This window comes from Pristiophorus japonicus, chromosome 8, assembly GCF_044704955.1.
Source record: "Pristiophorus japonicus isolate sPriJap1 chromosome 8, sPriJap1.hap1, whole genome shotgun sequence".
NCBI classification, from domain to species: domain Eukaryota; kingdom Metazoa; phylum Chordata; class Chondrichthyes; family Pristiophoridae; genus Pristiophorus; species Pristiophorus japonicus.
Genome location: NC_091984.1, coordinates 27,812,041 through 27,834,646, shown reverse-complemented (window position 1 = coordinate 27,834,646; position 22,606 = coordinate 27,812,041). Strand labels below are relative to the sequence as shown.

Here is a 22,606-nt window from a genome sequence, read left to right as displayed (position 1 = left end):
GGTGAGTACTGAGAATGAAGTATCAAGTGTAGCTAATTTTACTCTGGAATGCAAACTAGCAAGATTAAAAATATTCACCAGTATTTTACATTTATATGTAGGATTCAAGTTCTGCTCATCTGTTGGAGATTGCCCGGAAAAAAGATTTGACTAGATATTGTAATGCTGTATGTTTAATTATTCACCGCTTTTCTAAAGTTCTCCTGGTTGCACAATTCAGTCTATGCTCTATTTTATCTTTATCAACATGGATTGTTTGTTTTAACTTATGGTCTCCTTTCCAAGGGCAATTTAGATAAGTTCAACCATATTTCCTTTTAGTACATATGTTCTCTCTGGTGTAGTGTTTTAATGTACTACATTAATGTATTGAACAGGTTAGGAAAACAAACTAAATTTTCTCTGTTTTCAGCTGAAATAACAATTCCTTAGTTCTCTTACTCATTCCTCTTCCCCATTCTGACACTTAATGTCTCAAACACTTTCACTCTTTGTCCTTTCACTTAACATCTGGACCCAACTTCCTGAGGTACTCTGTCCTCCTGCAAAGTGTAAAATATCTTAAAGATGTGGGGGGGGGGGGGGAAACAGACACATTTTAATCAGTGTCAACATGTCAACATTCACATTACGAAGTAGATGAAGAGCTCCCACAAAGCGATTACAATGAAAAGCGAGTAACAAATAGAGCATAAATCAGAAAAGGAACTACAGTGACTTGTTTACTTGCTGTACTAGAACGTATGCAAAGTGGTTAAACTGCCACCATTTCTACATTGTAGCCAAGGAAAATCTACAGTCGCTCCGTAACAACCGAGTTGAGCGCTACGATTTACACTTTTCACCAAAATTAAGACGTTGTAACTGCTGGTCTACTCAAAAAATGCGATATGGTCTTCCCGCTCTTACACAAAACAAACAAATGTTCCCAGAATATGACACGATCGAACAAGTGACCGTTTTGGAAGTTGCGAAACAAATTCCGTACAAGGGGAACCATTAAAAAAACATGCCATGCAGCAACAAAAAACGTAAAGGTGGACCACGCAGCTGTGCGAATAGCCACTTTTATATGGAGCCTTCCCCTCAAACATCCACACTCGGTGCAAATGTGCTGGAGCAATGGTCTGGTGTGGATATTCATGTTAAGCCCCAAAGATTAACAGAGTGTGTGTGTAATAACAGAATGTGCAAAAATCTCAATGTGCCTACCAGTCCTTGTCTTCCCTGTGGCCTTTACGCTTTTCTCTCTCTTTCTCTCCCCACCCCGGCGGCATTGTTCCAACACCAAAGGAGGGCTCCGGCAACAAACACAATGAAGAGACGGGTTGCCAAGCACCCTACTCAAACCTGAGCACAAATAAATCTCAGCACAAAAGACCCTCCCTTTGGCAAAGCGGCCCAACTTTCCTCGCGGCTCAGGTGTGACCGGGAGAAAAGAGGGAGAAAAAAAAACGCACGACACTTTGGACCCGTCGCTTTTCAAACAAATATATAAACACATCGACCTGCCAGAGAGAGAGAGACAGACACCTCCCCCTCTCCCAACACCAACCGGGTGTGAACTGGCCGTTTGAAAACCAACAGAACCCGGCACGGTTCGGCTTCAAGGATTGCTTCTTCCGTTTGCCCCGACTGTCAGTCGCCGTTTGGCGTCGATACCGCGGCCCTGAGGCCAAGGGGAAGGGGGTGGGATGGGTGTTAAGATGGATCCCGTGTAAACCATTGCCCTGCCAACCAGCCCAGACAACCTCGGCTCGGCCCTCCTCCTCCAGCCAAAATACAAAACCCCCCTCACTCACCCAAAGTTCCGACCCCCAGTGCATGGCTGCCGGCTGGTTGTTCACCCGACCAAATAAAAGCTTACTGGCGAGCTCTTCCTCGTGTGTGTGTGTTCTTATTTAAAAGGCTCCCTTCAGCCGCCTCTCCCTCCCTGTCCTTCTCTCCAGGCGAATGCTTCATTTACATTCGCGGTGGAAGCCGGGATGCTGGAGGACTCGGTTGGGCTGAGATTGAAGGCTGAGTCTCTCGCCTAGTATCGATCAGTAGCCAGCTCAAGGAGGAGGAGGAGGAGGAGGAGGAACAGGCACTGACTCACACTAGGCTGGGTTGCCAATGTTCTTTTACTCTGTACACACATGATTCAGGCAGGTAAGTCAAGGGTGTGTGATTGCAAACAAAAAATACCCTTCTCTTTGGATTTTTAACCCAACAGATCAAGTCCGAGCTCTGCAAAAAAAAAACACACACCTCTTTGTAGTACAAGAATAATCATCATCATCATCATAGGCAGTCCCTCGGAATCGAGGAAGACTTGCTTCCACTCCCAAAGTGAGTTCTTCGGTGGCTGAACAGTCCAATTCGAGAGCCACAGACCCGGTCACAGGTGGGACAGACATTCGTTGGGGGAAGGGGGTGGGTGGGACTGAATTGCCGCACGCTCCTCCGCTGCCTGCACCGGACCTCTTCATGCTCGCGGCGTTGAGATTCAAAGAGCTCAACGCCCTCCCGGATGCATTTTCTCCACCTAGGGCGTTCTTCGACCAAAGACTCCGAGGTGTCAATGTTGATGTCACACTTTACCAGGGAGGCTTTGAGGGTGTCCTGGTAACGTTTCCGATGCCCACCTTTGGCTCGTTTGCCGTGAAGGAGCTCCGCATAGAGCAGTTGCTTAGGGAGCCTCGTGTCTGGCATGCAAACTATGTGGCCTGCCCGGCGAAGCTGATCGAGTGTGGTCAGTGCTTCAATGCTGGGGATGTTAGCTTGGGCGAGGACACTGATGTTGGTGCGCCTGTTCTCCCAGGGGATTTGCAGGATCTTGCGGAGACGTCGTTGGTGATATATCTCCAGCGACTTGAGGTTCATCGTCCATGCCTCTGATCCATACAGGAGGACAGGTATTACTACAGCCCTGTAGATCATGAGCTTGGTGGTAGATTTGAAGGCCTGGTCTTCGAACACTCTTTTCCTCAGGCGGCCAAAGGCTGCACTGGCGCACTGGAGGCGATGTTGAATCTCCGCATCAATGTCTACCTTGTTGAGAAGTAGTACAAGAATAGGTGTTAAACGAGTCTTTGTCCATAGGCAGGTATACAGAGTATGATACCAGTTACTGATTTTTTCCAAGTAAGCTACAGCATAATTTCAACAAAATATTTTGCAGACCTACCATTGCTTTTCCTCACGGTATTGTTTGAAAACAAGTTGGAAAATTATAAATGCAGATTAGTGGGGAAAACCTGAATGCCATGTCACACAGCAGGTACCTCATACTCCATACCCAAAGGGGGACAACTGCACAAAAAAACCATTCTCTTAGCGTGTAACCCATTTGGGATTATATCCAATACAATTGAAATACAAGAACACGATATTATGACACAGACATAGATTGCAATTAACATGCAATATAGTCAAATATTTATTCCACTCCACATCTTCATCAATTAGGCAGACATGACTAAAATTTACAGACTTTTTAATAATGTCATCTTCTACACAATAGTCGGCACTCCTGACTTAAAGTCAAGCAGTGAATGGGGGACAGGGCAGTGAGCTGACACATGGTGTGTTGTGTTCAGTACTCAAAAAAGTCAACAACTTCCAAGCTAGGTTGATCATAATGTCCACGGGTTATAAGGTGTCTCAGTTACAATAATATCCACTCTTCAACTTGGCAATCGCTACCAGGCAATGATGGGGAAACAACTCATAACTTGAAAATATATCAGAAAAGTAAAAATTGCTAAAAAAAAAATCTTTCTAAATATCCCAGTCAGCAACATCAATGTTCTACAAAATGTAAATCTGACCATGGTGTCCAGTAGTCTAGTTTGGAAGATTGTAGAAGAAACCTATAGTTTCTGGATGCAGCACAGTCTAATATTTCAAATGAATAAGACTATTTTAAATAGAGGGCTTCATCATTTTCAGGTTGTCTGGCAGCCAGTTTTACTGACAATATGCCAAGTGACTGACATTACATACATACACGTATTTCCTAAATGGGTATAACCAGTATTCATTGTTTATAATAAAAATAGAAAATGCTGAAAATACACTACAGGCCTATCAGGATCTTTTTTAATATTTTAAAACATTTTTACCCATTGTTTATATTTTATTTTATAAGCCCAACAGATAATATCAATGAAACTTTGAACGTCTTTTTTTAATTTGATTTATTCAGATTGATGAAAAAGCATCTGCAGCCACATTGAACAAAATAATTACATTTCTGATTATAGCATATGTAATTTTTTCTGAATATATGTTTTGGTCATTGTTCACCAACACTACTGATGTGTGATATTGCCAGGTTTTATATTGACATTATTCTACACTTTTTATTTTATTCATTTGCTTATCCTTTAGGTATCTTATATACCTGATACCTCACTCAAGTAGTCATTATTCTGGCAGGAACCTCAATTGGCAGGAATCACAGATAATTCAATCCTATTTACAGACGTGCTCTTGCAGCAGGATTTGCTGAATACTGATCAGGGGCAGATATTCTGCTCAGGGCTCAATATTCTTCTTCCCAGCTCAAATACACAAAGGGCTCATATGGTCCCAAGCTTAGGTGTTAGGTTTTCAATTGGGTGGGCTTGTAAGCAGAGAGGTGGTGGGAGGGATGCTCTGATTCTGATCTTGTCAAAAAGTTCCTCCACAAGTTTGAACAAAAGATTAATCTCAAGTGTGCTCCAGTCTGTTCAGCATTGCAGAGAAGTTCACTGGAGTCCTGTATGAAAATAGTAATTCCTAACTGCATTGTACAATTGGCTTCACTGAGAATGATATAATTCACAATTATATATGGGCCGGGTTAGAGTAATTGTAATTTAAGCCATAAAATTTCCCAATAACTCTTGGTACTCTACGGATCTGCAGTGTTCAGGAAGAGTAAACTGGGTATTATGTACTTTAGGGCATAGATTTTTTTTCGTATTTAATCATATGTAAGGTGTCACAAAATTACACTCTGGAAACTCTCAATTATTAATTGTACTCAGAAGTCAGAGGCATTATTAAATTCAAATTTGTATAATTGAAGGAAATAACTAATTTCTACTGTTGAGATGGTGAAATTAGCATATAAATGATACTTTAATGCAACATGAACACTAAAAATAACGTTTCCCCAACTGAAATTAACAGTACCTTTTTGTTTCCAAGATGGCTATGTGGTGTGGCACGGAGACAGAGCAACCAGGTGGTCCCCAGTCTAGACTGAGTTAACTGATCTCAGCATAGACTAAGGCTAGGATGCTGAAGTTTAAAAATAAACAGTAAATGTTGGGTTTCTGAAATATTTTTAAATATGCCAAAAGTATACAGCAGATCCATCAGCATCTGAAAAGAGAGGACAGGTTAATATTTCAGACGTTCTTCTTAGGCAGTCCCCCGGAGTCAAGGATGGCAGTAAAAAAAAAAAGAGTTCTAAGGTGACTGATATGACCAATGCGGGATATACAGTCTCTGTCACAGGTGGGGCAGATGGTGGTTGGCGGGACGGGTGGATGGGGTGCTTGATTTGTCTTATGCTCCTTCCGCATTTTGCGCTTGGCTTCCGCGTGCTCCCGGCGAAGAGACTCGAAGTGTTCAGTGCCTTCTTGGATGCTCCTCCTCCATGTTGAGCGGTCTTGGGCCAGGGATTTCCAAGAGTCGGTGGGGATGTTGCAATTTTTCAAGGAGGCTTTGAGGGTGTCCTCAAGTGTTTTCTCTGCCCTCCTTGGACTTGTCTGCCGGATAGAGTGCTTGTTTCGGGAGTCTAGCATCGGGCATGCGGACAGTGTGGCCCGCCCACCGGAGCTGGTCAAGCGTGGTCAATGCCTCAATGCTGGGGATGTTAGCCTGAGAGAGAACGCTGATGTTGGTGCACCTATCCTGCCAATGATCCTCCTCAATCATCTTCTCCCAGTGGCTGAAGAGCTCCTCCCAGAGTCGTAATGCGGGTTCTGCCCACTAAGGGGCACGACAGACATGATCTTCACCGTGCAACAAATCCAAGAGAAACTCTTCAGCCACTGGGAGGAGACGATTGAGGAGGATTCTTGTGATGATTTTCCCTGCGGCAGACAGCAAGGAAACACCTCTGTAATTACCGCAGTCGGACTTATCCCCTTTTTTGAAGATGGTCACGATTACGGCATCTGAGATCCCCTGGCATGCTCTCCTTCCAGATAAGAGAGCCAAGAACAGAGAGGTGCTCATCAAGGACAGGGAGGCGGTCAGTGCCCGCTGGAAGGAGCACTTTGAGGATCTCAACTAAGACTCTGTCTTTGACGCGAGTGTCCTCGACTCCATCCCACAACATGTTACCTGTCATCACCTCAACACAATCCCAGCCTGGCACGAGGTTGAAAAGGCCATATGGCAACTGAAAAACAAAGACCTCAGGATCAGATGGAATCCTCACCGAAGTACTAAAGCATGGCAGAGAAGTACTCTTAGCGCAAATTCATTTCAGATGTAGACCCTTTGTCAGAACTGGAATCCAGAAGTAATCAGAAATGCTGTCGGCTGTCAGAGTGGAAGTCAATGGGATTAATGGCCTGCATATAACTTTTTTTGAAAACCTGCAAGAGGTGAAAACAGGCAGATGATAACAAACTGCATTTATATAGCGCCTGTAACATAATTAAAGTTTACAGGAGCACTATCAAACAAAATTTGACACTGTGCCAGATAAGATATTAAGACAAAAGACCAAAAAGCTTGGTCAAAGTAGTAGATTTTAAGGAGCGAATTAAAGGAGGAAAGAGGTAGCTGTGGGAGTGAAAGCCCGTATTTCTGGAATACATTGCTTTCAGCGAAGATGACACATGCTGGGTTAAAAGCTGAAACAGCTTTCTGATGAACATGGAATATATTGAAGTTTGGATCAAAGCAGGGGATGTTTACACAAAAACAGCATACTAGACAATGTAGGGAGCCATTCAAATGTATCAATCTGGTCACCTTTGTGTTTATAGTAAATCATGACAAGAATCGATTGCGGCAATAAGACCTGATCTCAGGACAATGAGTAGCTGGTCGTTTAGTTTACATTGTCTGCACTTTTCATGTACCATTGATAGTATCATCATCATAGGTAGTCCCTCGGAATCGAGGAAGACTTGCTTCCACTCCTGAAATGAGTTCTTTGGTGGCTAAACAGTCCAATACGAGAGCCACAGACTCTGTCACAGGTGGGACAGATAGTCGTTGAGGGAAGGGGCGGGTGGGACTGGTTTGCCACATGCTCTTTCTGCTGCCTGCGCTTGATTTCTATATACAAGGAATGTAGAGTTCAAAGACCTGATTTTGTATAAAGAGTTGAGACTGTTCAGGCAGAGACACTAGATTTGGAGTGTGTTTCTCACAAGCAATAGAGTATGCACTGGTTTTGTGAAGTGTATGTCTCAGTAACTCTCATGCGGGTTTTTGTGTAGTATGAAGTTTTAAATAAAGATCTGATCCTGCCATTACTACTACTGAGTGTGAGAGTAATCTGATATTTAAAGCAACGAAATGAAAAAGGAAAGCAGTCCAACAGCAGACATGTGGAAAGGTTTTGGGAGGGAATTCCAGAGCTTGGGGCCTAGGCAGCTGAAGGCACGGCCGCCAATGGTGGAGTGATTAAAATCTGGGATGCGCAAGAAGCCAGAATAGGAGGAATGTAGAGATTTGAGAGTTGGAGGCCTGAAGGAGGTGAGAGATAGGGAGATGCGAGGCATGGAGGGATTTGAAAACAAGGATGAGAATTTTAAAATCAAGGTTTTGCCAGACTGGGAGCCAGTGTAGGTCAGTGAGCACAGGGGCGATGAGTGAACGGGACTTGGTGTGAGTTCGAAGGGCAGCAGAGTTTTGGATGACCTCAAGTTTATGTAGGGTGAAAGATGGGAAGCCGGCCAGGAGAGCATTGGAAGAGTCAAGTCTAGGAGGTAACAAAGGCACAGATGAGGGTTTCAGCAACAAATCAGCTGAGACAGGGCCGGAGTTGGGTGATGTTAGGGAAGTGGATGTAGGCGGTCTTGGTGATGGAGCAGATATGTGGTCGGAAACTCATCTGAGTCAAATCAGACACCAAGGTTGCAAACTGTCTGATTTAGCCTCAGTTGCCAGGGAGAGTAATGGAGTCAGTGGCTAGGGAACGGAGTTTGTGACAGGGACCGAAGACAGTAGATATACAAAATCATCTCAATGAGGCAATGAAATAGTACTTAACGCCTGCGAAAATAGATAAGTAAGGCTGTGAAAAGCACAGGAAAGAGGCACAAAAGACATCCTCCAAAAGGAAAGAGCAGGGGTAAAAAAAAGAGATAAAAGACTTCAAGTTCCTAAAGTCAATGTCCAGACCAGAGGGTAGAAGAAGAGCCAGATTAGATCCAATGCTTGACATCTGTTTGGAGCCTAGTTGGAACAGTGTAGTTAAATAGTTGCAGTTAAATAGTTTGTTGATGCTCACTGTTTTAGGCTTACACAAGAATCGCCACTCTGGTGAGCTACCAGCAGCTATCCAGTGGTAGTAGAATTGTTTGCCGGATGAATCAATGCTTTCAGTAGCGAAGGTAAAACAACGCAAGTCCACTTAATGCAGAGTTTTTATACTGTTTATTTTCTCCTATTTACATAAACAATATTTGACAGAATTAAGTTTGTGGCATTAACATATAAATTATACTTTAAATGCAACATAAACACTAAAATTAAAGTATTTTGTGGCAGGTGATTCACATTTTCATTGATTTGATACAGGTATATTAATTCTACAGACATTGGATCTTTCTGCATAAAGTATCACATGAATTACCATTAATTCTCTCACTGTTTCACATATATTTTGAGCCCATTAGGTCCATACTAGAAATGATTTAGTTACAAGGTCTGTTCACACACTATACAAAGAGTACATCTTCAATAAGAAAACATGGTGGCCACCTAGTGGAAAGTACAAGCACATTATTGTCTAAAGCAAGCTAGAGTATAGCAAAACCCTGAATTTTATACTGATTATTGCTTCAGGAAGATGCCAGTATTCAAGTGCTTTGAAATTTGTTTTTATTCTACAATGGTTTCAAATTGAAACAGTATATGTAATGCCTAACCGTGAAGGTCAAATATAGGTTTTGGTCAACATGTATGATGAGAGCAGTTGACTAATCGTAGGTTCGTAGCACCACTCCATTTTTATTGCTCCATGCAGAAAATGAACACACAATGGTTGTAGTGGACATTTGCCATTTACTGGGAAGAGCCAGCAACTGATTGTTGGCACTGCTAAGACTGGGTAGTGAGGAGCACCAAGCCAAGAGAAAATAGAAGCTAATAATTAAATTGTCAGTAAACAGCTGGTGGTTTTAAATATTCATGAGACCACAGGGCTCCAATAATACCTAAAAAAAAATGAAGAAATAAGCATTCGGTCCTGTGGCAGAATCTTTTGTTCTCCTACCCATCACATGTTGCAGGGTTAGGCATACAAAAGCCTTTCTACTCTGCCCCAACCATACACCTACACTCAAACTTGAGAATATGCCTATTGCACCAGTGTGGTGTTTTGGCAATTCGGAGTGCCAAGTGGTTCTGAAATATGAGCAGTTTTGTCTTATGTGAGTCCCAATAGGAAATGACCCAAACTCATTTTTACATTGGACTCCCACCGCTGCCAATAAGAGTAACACTAGAATTCAACCCAGGTCTGAGGGGTGAAATTACTGTACTGATCCACTGTGCCATTCACACTTCATTCAAGTACAATGAGTAGATCCAAGCTAATATGGATTAAATAAATTTTGACTTTGATAACTTTGAGGATTCCTCAGAACAAGTATGTGGCCAAAGTGAATAGACTTGGGACCAAGCATTAAGTTACAACTTAGATCATAAATTGGAAAGATATTGAGGACAATGATCAACTGAAGCTATTTTTTCTCACCAATTGTCTCCTCTCCATTTTCCTTCTAAAGCCAACATCTTGCTATAATTTCACATGCCAGTTGCCCCTCAGCATCTCACCCAAATGACCATTATTCAAATACGAGCAGATAGTCAATGTCAGCAGGCTTTTTGATCATGGGGTAACACAACCAAATACAATCCTGTTTCCACCCAAAATCCTCACATGCATTTAAAAAATTTAGTTCCTGGGATATGGGTATTGCTGGCAAGGCCAGCAATTATTGTCCATCCCCAATTGCTCGAGAAGGTGGTGGTGAGCCGCCGCCTTGAATCTCTGCAGTCCGTGTGGTGAAGGTACTCCCATAATGCTGTTAGGGAGGGAGTTCCAGGATTTTGACCCAGTGACTATGCGATATATTTCCAAGTCAGGATAGTGTGTGACTTAGAGGGGAACTTGGAGGTGATGGTGTTCCCATGCATCTGCTGCCCTTGTCCTTCTAGTTGGTAGAGGTTGTGGTTTGGGAATTGCCGTTGAAGAAGCCTTGGTGAGTTGCTGCAGTGCATCTTGTAGATGGTACACACTGCAGCCAGGGTGTGCCAGTGGTGGAGGGAGTGAATGTTTAAAGTGGTGGATGGGGTGCCAATCAAGCGGGCTGCTTTGTCCGGGATAGCGTTGAGCTTCTTGAATGTTGTTGGAGCTGCACTCATCCAGGCAAGTGGAGAGTAGTCCATCACACTCCTGACTTGTGCCACTAATGCACAGCGGAGAAGCACTATTGACGCAAATCCATCAACTCATTTTGCTTATTTGGGAGGAGGAGAGGGGATCTCAGAGACACTGTAATCATGACCATCTTCAAGAAAGGTGACAACTCCGATTGCGGTAATTACAGAGGAGTTTCCCCGAGTCATTGCAAGAATCCTCCTCATTCGCCTTTTCCCAGCGCTGAAGAACTCCTCCCAGAGTCACAATGCGGAGTCCACCCTCTAAGGGGCAAAATGGGCATGATCTTCAGAGTGCGTCAAATTCAAGAAAAATGCAGGGAGCAGCACCAGCGTCTGTACCTGGCCTTTCTTTGACCTCACAAAGGACTTCGACACGGTCAGCCGGCAGGGATTATGGTGCGTCCTCCTCAAATTCGATTGCCCTCAAAAGTTCGTCACAATCCTCCGCCTGCTTCACGATGACATGCAAGTCGTGATCCTGATCAACGGATCCACCACAGACACAATACACGTGCGGACTGGGATCAAGCAAGGCTGTGTCATCGCAGCAATCCTCTTCTCAATCCTCTTCTCAATCTTCCTTGCTGCAATGTTCCATCTCACCTTCAATAAGCTCTCCGCTGGAGTGGAACTAATTTACAGAACAAACAGGAAACTGTTCAACCTCCGTCGCCTCCAGTCAAGATCCAAGGTCGTCCCGTCCTCTTATTGAATTATAGTACGCAGATGATGCTTGCATTTGCACACAGTCGGAGGTCGAACTCCAAACCATCGTTAACACCTTCACCGAAGCGTACGAGAGTATGAGCCTTACACTAAACATCCGTCAAAGGATTCTATCAACCTCTCCCCGCCACACAGTACTGCCCCCCCCCCCCCCCAATTATCAAGATCCATGATGGGGCCTTGGACAATTTGGACCAGTTTCCATACCTCAGGAGCTACTGTCAACAAGGGCAGATGTCGATGATGAAGTCCAACACCGCCTTCAGTGTGCCACTGCAGCCTTCGGTCGCCTGAGGAAGAGGGTGTTTGAAGACCAGGACCTCAAACCCAGCACCAAACTCGGGGTCTACAGAGCAGTAGTGATATCCGCCCTCATATATGTTTCAGAGACATGGACTATGTACAGTAGGCACCTCAAAGCATTGGAGAAATACCACCAACGCTGCCTCCGCAAGATCCTGCAAATCCATTGGCAGGATAGGAGCACCGATGTCAGTGTTCTCGCTCAGGCCAACATCCCCAGCATCGAAGCATTGACCACGCTCGATCAGCTCCAATGGACGGACCACATCATCTGTATGCCCGATACTAGACTCCCAAAACAAGCGCTCTATTCAGAGCTCCGACACGGCAAGCGAGCCTCAGGTGGGCAGAGGAAACGCTTCAAGGACACCCTCAAAGCCTCTTTGAAAAAGTGCAACATCCCCACTGACACCTGGCACAAGACCGCTCAAAATGGAGGAGAAGTATCCGGGAAAGCATCAAACACCTCGATTCTCTTCGCCGGAAGCACGCGAAAGCCAAGCGCAAGCAGAAAGAGCACACAACAACCCAAGCACCCCACCCACCCGTTCCTCCAACCACCGTCCATCCCACTTGTGACAGAGACTGTAGGTCCTGCATTGGACTCATCAATCACCTGAGAACTCACTAGTGTGGAAGCAAGTCATCCTCGACTCCGAGGGACTGCCTAAGAAGACTTGTGCCTGCCTTATAGATGGGTAAAAGGCTTTGGGGAGTCAAGAGGTGAGACACTCACTGTAGCATACCCAGCCTCTGATCTGCTCTTGTAGCCACAGTATTTATGTGGCTAGTCCAGTTAAGTTTCTGGTCAATGGTAATCTCCAGGATGTTGATGTACGGAGATTCGGCGATAGTAATGCCATTGAACATCAAGGGGTTAAACTCTCTCGTTGGAGATCGTCATTGCCTGGCACTTGTGTGGCACGAATGTTACTTGCCACTCATCAGTCTAAGCCCGAATGTCATCCAGGTCTTGTTGCATGCAGGCATAGACTGCTTCATTATCGGAGGGGTCACAAATGGAAGTGAGCACTGTGCAGTCATCAGTGAATATCTCCATTTCTGACCTTGCTTGTGATGGAGGGAAGGTCATTGAAGATGGTTGGGCCTAGGACACTGCCCTGAGAAACTTCTGCAAAATCCCTATATGCATTTCCAGCAGAGAGGTCATTAGATAGCAATCAGAACATCAGAACTTAAGAAATAGGAGCAGGAGAAGGCCATACGGCCCCTCGAGCCTGCTCCGCCATTTAATACAATCATGGCTAATCCGATCATGGACCGGGGACCACTTCCCTGCCCGCTCTCCATAACCCCTTATTTCCTTATCGTGCAAGAAATTGTCTACTTCTGTCTTAAATTTATTCAATGTCCCAGCTTCCACAGCTCTCTGAGGCAGCGAATTCCACAGGTCCACCACCCTCAGAAGAAATTTCTCCTCATCTCAGTTTTAAGTGGGCAGCCCCTTATTCTAAGATTATGCCCCCTAGTTCTAGACTCCCCCATCAGTGAAAACATCCTCTCTGCACCCACCTTGTCAAGTCCCCTCATAATCTTATACGTTTCGATAAGATCACCTCTCATTCCTCTGAATTCCAATGAGTAGAGGCACAACCGACTCAACCTTTCCTCTTACGTCAACCCCCTCATCTCTGGAATCAACCTAGTGAACCTTCTCTGAACTGCCTCCAAAGTAAGTATATCCTTTCGTAAATATGATAGACTCCTGAAGTGCTCATTTGGTGAAGACTGCTGAACTAGAAATACAGGAAAATCACCAAACAAAGTGGGACCCTGGCTGATTTTCTTTCCCCTAACCCATGGGTGCAAAATTAGTTAACTCAGCACAGGCCAGTTAATCAAATCTGGTGATTTTCCTGCTCTATATAACTCAGCTATTTAGTGGATGAGCTTGCTGAGCCATTAGATGAGTTGAAATGCAAGTATTTCTAGTTCAGCAGTCTTCACCAAATGAGCACTTCAGGAGTCTATCATGTGACCTATTCATAATAATTCTAAATTACTTTGCAACAGGTACAGAAAGTAGAATCTCTGTTTTGTAATGTATTTGCTTCAAGAGTTCTTTGCTGAAGAATTCATAGCAACACATTGCTATTAAGAACTAGTTAGTTTATTAGCAAAGGTTTAACAATCACACTACACATTACCAGTTCATCCACCAGGCTCACAACCATCTGCCTCATTGTGGATTCCCTGAACCCAACTGGCTGGGGTTTTATTGAGTCTTGTGAACATTACATGACTGGCTAAGCCACTCCCAACTCAACAGCTCTACAAGCATACTCACAGGTGCATATGTTACATGTTTGGAAATTAAAATATGATTTGGTTTGCATCAATTTTCAAGAAAAGGATTATCCAATGATCCCTTCTAGAAGTGCATGCTTTAGATGTTGGGTGAAGACAATTTATGATGTCTTCCAGAGGCAAGTTGCCCACCAATATGCACTGTCTAGTCAATCATGAAGAATGGAGCTGAGCAATACATGAGTGAGCATCTGGCACCCTTGGAACCATATTTGATTATTGTAATCTTTGGGGTTTTACAATCGATAATTTCTCGGGTTCAGCGTCACTCTATGATCCGAGTTCACCTTTCCTGCTCAATGTTTAATTAAACAATTCTATGCCCAAGGATCATAACAGAGAATTCTTACTCTACACACCACCTACTGGAATGTATTATGTGCTGACACATGGATTGTCCTCTTTTAACAGAAGGCTGACTGAACACAAGACGAAAACACAGGATTCAAACCAATAACTGGTTTCGTTACATAAAATATATGAACAAACAGTTATCAATTTAGCAGAGTGAGAATGTTTACATACAACGAAGAGAGTAAACTACAAAGACACAATTTGCATTGTTTATAAATGTAGGCCCCAAGACAGGTCACTTGCACTAGCTTAACCTTTTCATTGAAGTTAAGCTGGCTCAGGCTTTAAAGTACAGCCTATTGGTTGCAAAAGTCAGAAACTCTGACTGAGATGGGCACTCTGTGAATTGCTATTTCTTACTATTAAAAAAGACGTTGCATGCAGCCTTGGGAGTTAATCCCTTGCACATTGTATCTAGCACTAGAGAAACAAGTTGAAAAATTGGAACATAGGAAAAATCCTATGTACTTTTAGGAAAGGCGAGATGAAAATAAAATTGCAAAGTATAACATAATGCATAACGGCAATAAAAACATGGGTACAATGTAGATTAGAAAAACAAATCTTAGTGACTGTGATAGTTGACAAATTATTGAAAGTTTCATCACATTATACGATAGTGATTGTAAAGACAAACTGCACTTTGGAAAACAGCAATGGGGCCAGATGTGGAGAACTGTAGCCAGTGGCGTTCACTTTTACAAAAAAGATTATAGGCAATTAAAAAGTATTTAGAGAATGGCAAAGAAGTACTTCTGGGTTTACTATAATGAGCTTTGCTGAAAGGTTAAGGAGCTAATTATGTCCTGACTGAAAAATTGACAAGTTTTTAAACAACTAAGGGGATAAAGAAGGTGGCTGCTAAAACCATGACAGGATACCCAGTGATCATAATCTTAGCAAGCTTTGAGCTGTACAACTATTCTACACAATGTTAACTTATGCTGAGACCGTTACCAAGCACAATTCATTTACATAATATTCACAATACTTATTCATTTGAAGTATTCAAGAGGGAAATGGATGGATCCCCAATTCAGTGAGTAGTTGAATTATATGGGGTTAGGATAAGAGATGGAGAAAGATGAAAACATTTACAATGCAGTTCCTTAAAAAGACCTAAATGATGGACAGGTTGAATGACCCGACATGTTCATATTTGCTCATCGAGAGATGTTAATTCCTTTCATACAGCTGTCTAAAATACCTGAGGAAATTAGAAACATTCACCTAGAAGAATGTTACTGACCTGATCATGAGAGAAGTTGACACTGTCAGCTCGGATTAGCATTTAAAATATATATCTATTCAAATTATTTTAGAAATTTCTCTTGGAAAGCTATTTTCAGCTATAAGACTAACATTCAGGAGCTTCTCTGTACTTCATTGGTAGAAGGGCTTTGACAAAGGGTTTTGATAGAGGATTGGCTTTGAGCATGAGAGATTACAGTAACAGTGAATTTCAGAGACTCAGTAACAAAAGAAGCATTTACAATGAGTAAAAGATTAATTGTTGAGTTTAGGAACTCAGCAACAATGGCAGCAATAACAATGAGGTTTTTGAATTAAATAACAAAAGAGGCCTTAACAGCGAGTAAAAGATTAACTAAAGTTTAGTAATTCAATAACAAAGAAAGCATTGACAATTAAAGGAGTTTTCCCTCTTTTTGAGAGAGAATATTAACATGCTAAGCGCTGTTATTTTAATGTCAATGCTTATGTGCAAAGGTGCAAAGATTGAATATATATTTGTACATAACAAGATGGAGAAAGTATAGGATTTGCCTGTAAATTTATAAGCATATAATTATACTTAAAATATATGTTTAAAAAATTAGATTACAGTATTTGAGAAAAATTAGTGACAAAACAATGTGTGGCAATAAAGAATGGTACTCAATTGACTTGCATTTATATGGATGCCTCAGGATGCCCCAATACCCTTTACAGACTTACATCACCCCCTAACCCAAGAAACCCCTCACCCAAAAGTATAGTCAATGTTGTAATGCATGAATCGGAGAAGTCAGCATCTATGACGAAAGATCTTTCTATGCTGCATTTGTAATGTTAAGTGGCATAGCTGAGGGTAACCACACTGAAGTCAGGTTAATCTCATGAATTTGGTTGCTTGGGAGAAATTGCATTGGGGTACCAACAAGCAAATAATAGCTTCCCCATAACTTAATACACCAAAAAGTTTGGTTCAATAAGTAGCCCTTTAATTATGTTGACAGGCCTGTGCACATCACAAAGTAAAATATGGGTCATCCTTTTTTTCCCCCAAACAATGCTGAACTAATTCTCGTATCTCCTCTCATGCCCGCTGAGCTCATATTGTCCATGAGAACCGCCTCCTGCCATCTCAACCCTATTCCCACCTAATCTGCTGACCACCAAAACTTCCCTTCCTTGCCCCACATGCTATCTGATATTGTAAACAGTTCCTACTCCTCAGGTACTGCCCCTCTCCCTTTCAAATCTTATCAGCCCTCCTTTAAAAAAAAACATCTTTAGCCCCTCTCCCTCTCCTTGCAAATTACTACCCCATCTCTAAGTTCCCTACACTCTCTCCAAAGTCCTTGAACATGTCGTCACCTCCCAAATCAGAGCCCATCTTTCTCACAACTCCATGTTTGAACCTCTTCAATTAGGTTTCCACCGCGGTCACAGCTCTAATAAAAGTCACAAATGACATCATCTGTTCGTCCTCTCCACCTGTCTGCAGTTTTTGACACAGTTGACTACACCACCCTCCCCCAATGCCTCTCTTCCCTTGTCCAGCTGAGTGGGACTGCTCTCACCTGTTTCTACTCTTAGTTATCCAGTCATAGACAAAGAATCTCCTGCAATGGCTTCTTTTCCCGCACCATTATGAGACATTAAACCGAGGCTCCATCTGCCTTCTCAAGTGGACGTAAAAAATCCCTTGGCACTATTCGAAGAGGAGTTCTTCCCGATGTCCTGGCCAATATTCCTCAACCAACATTAAAAACAGATCATCAGCTCATTATCACATTGCTATTTATGGGACATTGCTGTGCACAAATTGGCTGCCGCGTTTCCTAAATTACATGTCACGACAGTTCAAAAGTACTTCATTGGCTGTAAAGTGCTTTGGAACATTCCAAGGTCGTGAAAAGCGCTTATATGCAAGTTTATTCTTTTACCTCTAATTCCCCCAAGGATCTATCTTTTGCCCCCTCCTTTTTCTCATCTACATGCTGCCCCTCAGCGACATCATTGTACACTGTACACAGATGACACCCAGCTCCACTTTACCACTCCCCCTCACGACTACTCCACTGCCTGTGTTCAAACTGCTTGTCCAACATCCAGTCCTGGATGAACATTGGGAAGACTGATACCTTTTTCTTTGGTCCCCACCACAAACACTGTTCCCTCACCACTGATTCCATTCACCTTCCTAGCCACTGTCTCAAGCTGAACCAGAGTGTTCGCATCCTCAGTATCCTCTTTGACCCGGAGCTGAAATTCTGACCCCACAACTTCATCATAAAGATGACCTACTTCCACCTCTAACTGGCATTTCTGCTTCTACAGCCTCCTTCATCCATGATGCTACCTTCAGACTCGAATAATCCAATACTTTCCTGGCTAGCCTCCCATCTTCTTCCCTCCATAAACTTGAGCTCATCCAAATTTCTGCTGCCTGTATGCTAACTCAGACTCATCTATTCTAATGCTCTCCTGGCTGGCCTCCCTTCATCCATCCTCTGTAAACTTCAGCTCATTCAAAATTCTGCTGCCCATATCTTATCCCACACCAATTCCAACTCACCCATTACTCCTGTGCTCACTGACCTACATTGGCTCCCGAACCGGCAACGACTCGATTTTTAAAATTCTCATCCTTGTATCAAATTCCATCCCCACCCCAAACCCCCCCCCCGCCCCCCCAAAGTTCTATTACCTCGTCCAGCCCTAAAAGCATGGCCACCGATGGTGGTGCAAAGGAAGTGGGAGATGCACCAGAGTCCAGAATTAGAGGAAAAATAAGGGCTCTTGGAGGGGTGTAGGTTTGGAGAAGGTTACAGAGATTGGGACAGGCAAGGCCATGAAGGGATTGAGGTACCAGGAGGCCAATGTAGGTCAGCAAGGACAGGGGTGATGGGCAAGTTGGAATTGATGCAGGATAGGATATGAACAGCAGAATTTTGAATGAGCTGAAGGTCACAGAGGGTGGACGAAGGGATGCCAGCAGGACAGCATTAGAATACAGGATATAAAAACAGAAAATGCTGAAAATCTCAGGTCAGGCAGCATCTGTGGCGAGAAAGAGTTAACATTTCAGGTCTATGACCTTTCGTCAGTAGAGGGAGAATAGAGGAGTCTGAAGGTGACAAAGGCATGGATGAGGGTTTCAGTATGCAGAGACCCCGAGGGAGCAATGGAGGCAGATGATGTTACGCAGGTGGAAATAGGCAGTCTGTGATGGAGAGGGCATGGGGAGCGAAAGTTCAGCTTGGGATGGCATGGTTTCAAACAGTCTGATTCAGCCTGAAACAGGGGCCGAGAATCATTGGCAAGGGTATGAAGTTTGCAGTAGGGCTCGAAGATAATGGCTTACGATTACCTGGAAAAAATTATGGTTAAGTCAAGACTGGATGTCAGATAACAGAGGAATGAAGGGATCGAGGAAAGATGGTACTGGTTACCATTAGTATATATGTGGAAGCCAACCCCATTTATACAGATGATGCTGCCAAGGGGTAGCATATAGATGAAAAAAAGAGCAGGGACCCAAGAACAGTTCCAAGGGGGACTCGAGGTAACAGAGCTGGAAGAGAAGCCATTGCTGGTGATGCTCTGGCTATAATTGGATAGTTAAGAATGTAACCCAGCAAAGGTAGTCCAACCAAACTGGACAATGAAGGAGGATGATGATATGGACAACCATGTCAAAGGTTGCAGAAATTGAGGAGGCATCATGCATCATGGTCAAAGAGAATGTTGTTTGTGATTTTGGTTAGGGCTGCTTAGAGTTGGAAATCTGATAGAAGAGATTCAAACACAGAGTTGAAGGAGAGATGAATGCAATTTGGAAACAATAAAAGATTTAAGGACCATGGAAGTTCAGAAAAGGGATGGAAGTTTGCAAGGACAAAGGGAATAAGGGTGGAATTTTTGAAGAGGGAGGTAATGGCAGTGGTTTTGAAAGAGGGTACAGTGCTTTTGAGCAGCAACAGCTGCAGTCTAATAAGTGAGATAAAATATTGGAATTAGCTGAAGAAATACTATTAAATATTGTAATTAATCATTTGTTGTAGTATGAGATTTAATTGTGAATTCAGTGCACTGGTTGATAAATTGTTTATCAAAAATGTTATTCAAAGCTGAGGCTTTCTATGTCGAGGGAGTGAGAGGATATTTCTTCATCCCAACTGTATTGCTAGTAAGTGTGTTCATTTCTACAGCACTCAAAAACAGAGGTACTTAACCATGTACCAATCAACCCACTAACCTGCTGAGGGACATAAATACATACTTGCTACCAGAAATCAGTCTTCAGTCTTCAGTCTTCCCCTCTTTGCTCCACCACTTCTGCAAACTAATGGTATAACATATTGGTTTCAAGAAAAACTTACTAAAATCTTAATCTTGTTCCACCCCCTTCAAAGTTTCTTCTCTTCTACAGGTGCAATTTGTTGCGAGGGATTCACGTCACAGGTACAGGCGGCCCTCTGGTATCTCACTCAAATGGCCTCAATGTGAGAACCTGGAGAATTAGTGTCAGGAGGATGTTTGACTGTAAAGCGCACCAGGAATAAACCGGATTTTAGTCTCGCCCGATATTCAAACTTTCCAGCAGAGGAATCACTGAATACAGATCAACTGCAGGAGTTATAGCACACAAGGCCAATCATAAATTAATTAAATTTGTAAACATATGCTTTTGTTCAATAACCTAAAATAGACCATCCAGACATGTGTGATCTTTAAAAAATGTATAAATAAGTATTTTAGCCTATTAGCAGAATCTTGAAAAAGTGGTCATCTACACACTCGTAGAACTAGTTGCATCTATCCTTAACAAAGAATTATGTCAAGAGTGTATAGAACTCATTTCTTCACAACGCTGTTCCAAAACAATTACATTCCCTTGTAAACAATACATGTGAACTATAGCAATCAAGTAACTTTCTCAGTATTACAAAATCAACATGAAAAGATCCTCAGACTATGAAAACAAACAATAAATGTTGAATACTTTTAAAACTAATCAAACATAATGTCTGCTAAATAAACATTGAGTCAACATCAAGTTATGTCATGTAAATGTACTCTCGATTATAATTATAAATAAGCATCGAGATCCATTTTGCACAAAAGCAGGTCCTTCACACCATGAAGGGGAGTGAATTGCCTCTTTAAATGGTTTTTAAGCAAAGTTTGAATCAGAGTATTAAAAATACAATATTGCATCTGTAAATAGTTTGCTTACAGCATGCCAGAGCCTCAAGTAGATGTTTAAACAATAGAAAAGTGCATATGAAGTTCACGTTGTGTTCATATCTGGTATTTACTATTTTTTTTTAAAGTTGCCTAGTAACAACACTGTCAATTTGGTATTAAGTAGCAGGAAGATCCATAAATACAGGAACTGCACATAAGCAAATAGTCTAATGAGATGTGAACCGGATTACAAATCAGTTTAACTAATAATTGTGGTGGGGAAAAAAAGCTTCAGAACATTTTACATGATGCTTTCAATGCTTTGCTAAAGACCACAGAAGCAATAGAAACAGAGAAACATAGAGAATGGCAGGAGTAGGCCATTCGACCCTTCAAGCCTGCACCACCATTCAGTAAGATCATGGCTGATCATTCCCTCAGTACCCCTTTCCTGCTTTCTCGCCATACCCCTTGATCCCTTTAGCCATAAGGGCTATATCTAACTCCCTCTTGAATATATTCAATGAATAGGTCATGCCTTTCCACCTGCTGAAAGTTACTAATCTAAAAATTGAGGGCTTCCCAGTCAAAAATGTACCTGAATCCACACAGGGCATTTTATTGGCCCGGAAATTGCAGTTGTAATGACGGTGAAACTGTCAGCGTTTGCCGTCATTAAACTGTGATACTGACAGTAACTTCTGGCGTCCACACGTGCAGTTAAATGCGAAAATCCAAACGTTGCTGTCAGTCTTCCGCAGATTGCGCTGTCAAAACTCCCCGTAGCCGGCAATCAATTGAAATTACTGAACTGATGAAAACTTACTCTTTTATGCTGGAATATTGCTGTTAAAAACCCTCAAAAAAGTTAAACCTTGTTGAATCAGATGTAACTGAGTTTTTAATGGTGTACTGAGTCATAATTACTGCTGAACAACAGTTCTGGCCCTGAAAAATTAATTTTATATTTGTGGAACGTCAAATTTTTCCATGATAAAAATTCAATGGGTTTTAATATAATTTTTTTAATATTTGTTTACATTTCAACTTCTACCTTAATCCCATGTGAATGTCCCAATCTTTATTTTGCTCTCTGTAAAATGATTAAAAAGTTAAGGAAAATCAATGCATGTTACTTCTTGGTTTGCTGTGTGTGAATTCCTCAATGTGATTGGCTGCTTAGCCAGCTTGATGACATCACTGTTGTTGGACACTGGAGATCCCCTATAGGTGGTACCAGAATTAAATTAACGTCAGGAAAGATGAAATCGAGGCCACGGACATCAATAGATCTTTGTAGGCACCTTTCCTCGCATAGCGGCTCACCACTGACTGCAAAATCTGAGCCATAAGAACATAAGAACATAAGAATTAGGAACAGGAGTAGGCCATCTAGCCCCTCGAGCCTGCTTCGCCATTCAATAAGATCATGGCTGATCTGGCCGTGGACTCAGCTCCACTCACCCGCCCGCTCCCCGTAACCCTTAATTCCCTTATTGGTTAAAAATCTATGTGTGACTTGAATACATTCAATGAGCTAGCCTCAACTGCTTCCTTGGGCAGAAAATTCCACAGATTCACAACCCTCTGGGAGAAGAAATTCCTTCTCAACTCGGTTTTAAATTGGCTTCCCCGTATTTTGAGGCTGTGCCCCCTAGTTCTAGTCTCCCCGACCAGTGGAAACAACCTCTCCGCCTCTATCTTGTCTATCCCTTTCATTATTTTAAATGTTTCTAGAAGATCACCCCTCATCCTTCTGAACTCCAATGAATAAAGACCCAGTCTACTCAATCTATCATCATAAGGTAACCCCCTCATCTCCGGAATCAGCCTAGTGAATCGTCTCTGTACCCCCTCCAAAGCCAGT

At 42.6% G+C, this 22,606-nt stretch overlaps 1 protein-coding gene across 3 annotated transcripts in view; it reads right to left on the bottom strand.

The window, feature by feature from the left end:
• Positions 1–2,010, bottom strand: part of fnbp1l (formin binding protein 1-like) — a 190,143-nt gene extending 188,133 nt beyond the window's left edge. For all 3 annotated transcript variants that reach the window (XM_070886610.1, XM_070886611.1, XM_070886613.1), the window contains exon 1: positions 1,803–2,010. In XM_070886610.1, coding sequence (XP_070742711.1) covers positions 1,803–1,826 — 24 coding nt within the window. In that variant the 5' untranslated portion in view covers positions 1,827–2,010. The remainder of the gene's footprint in view (positions 1–1,802) is intronic.
• Positions 2,011–22,606: the final 20,596 nt, after the last annotated feature.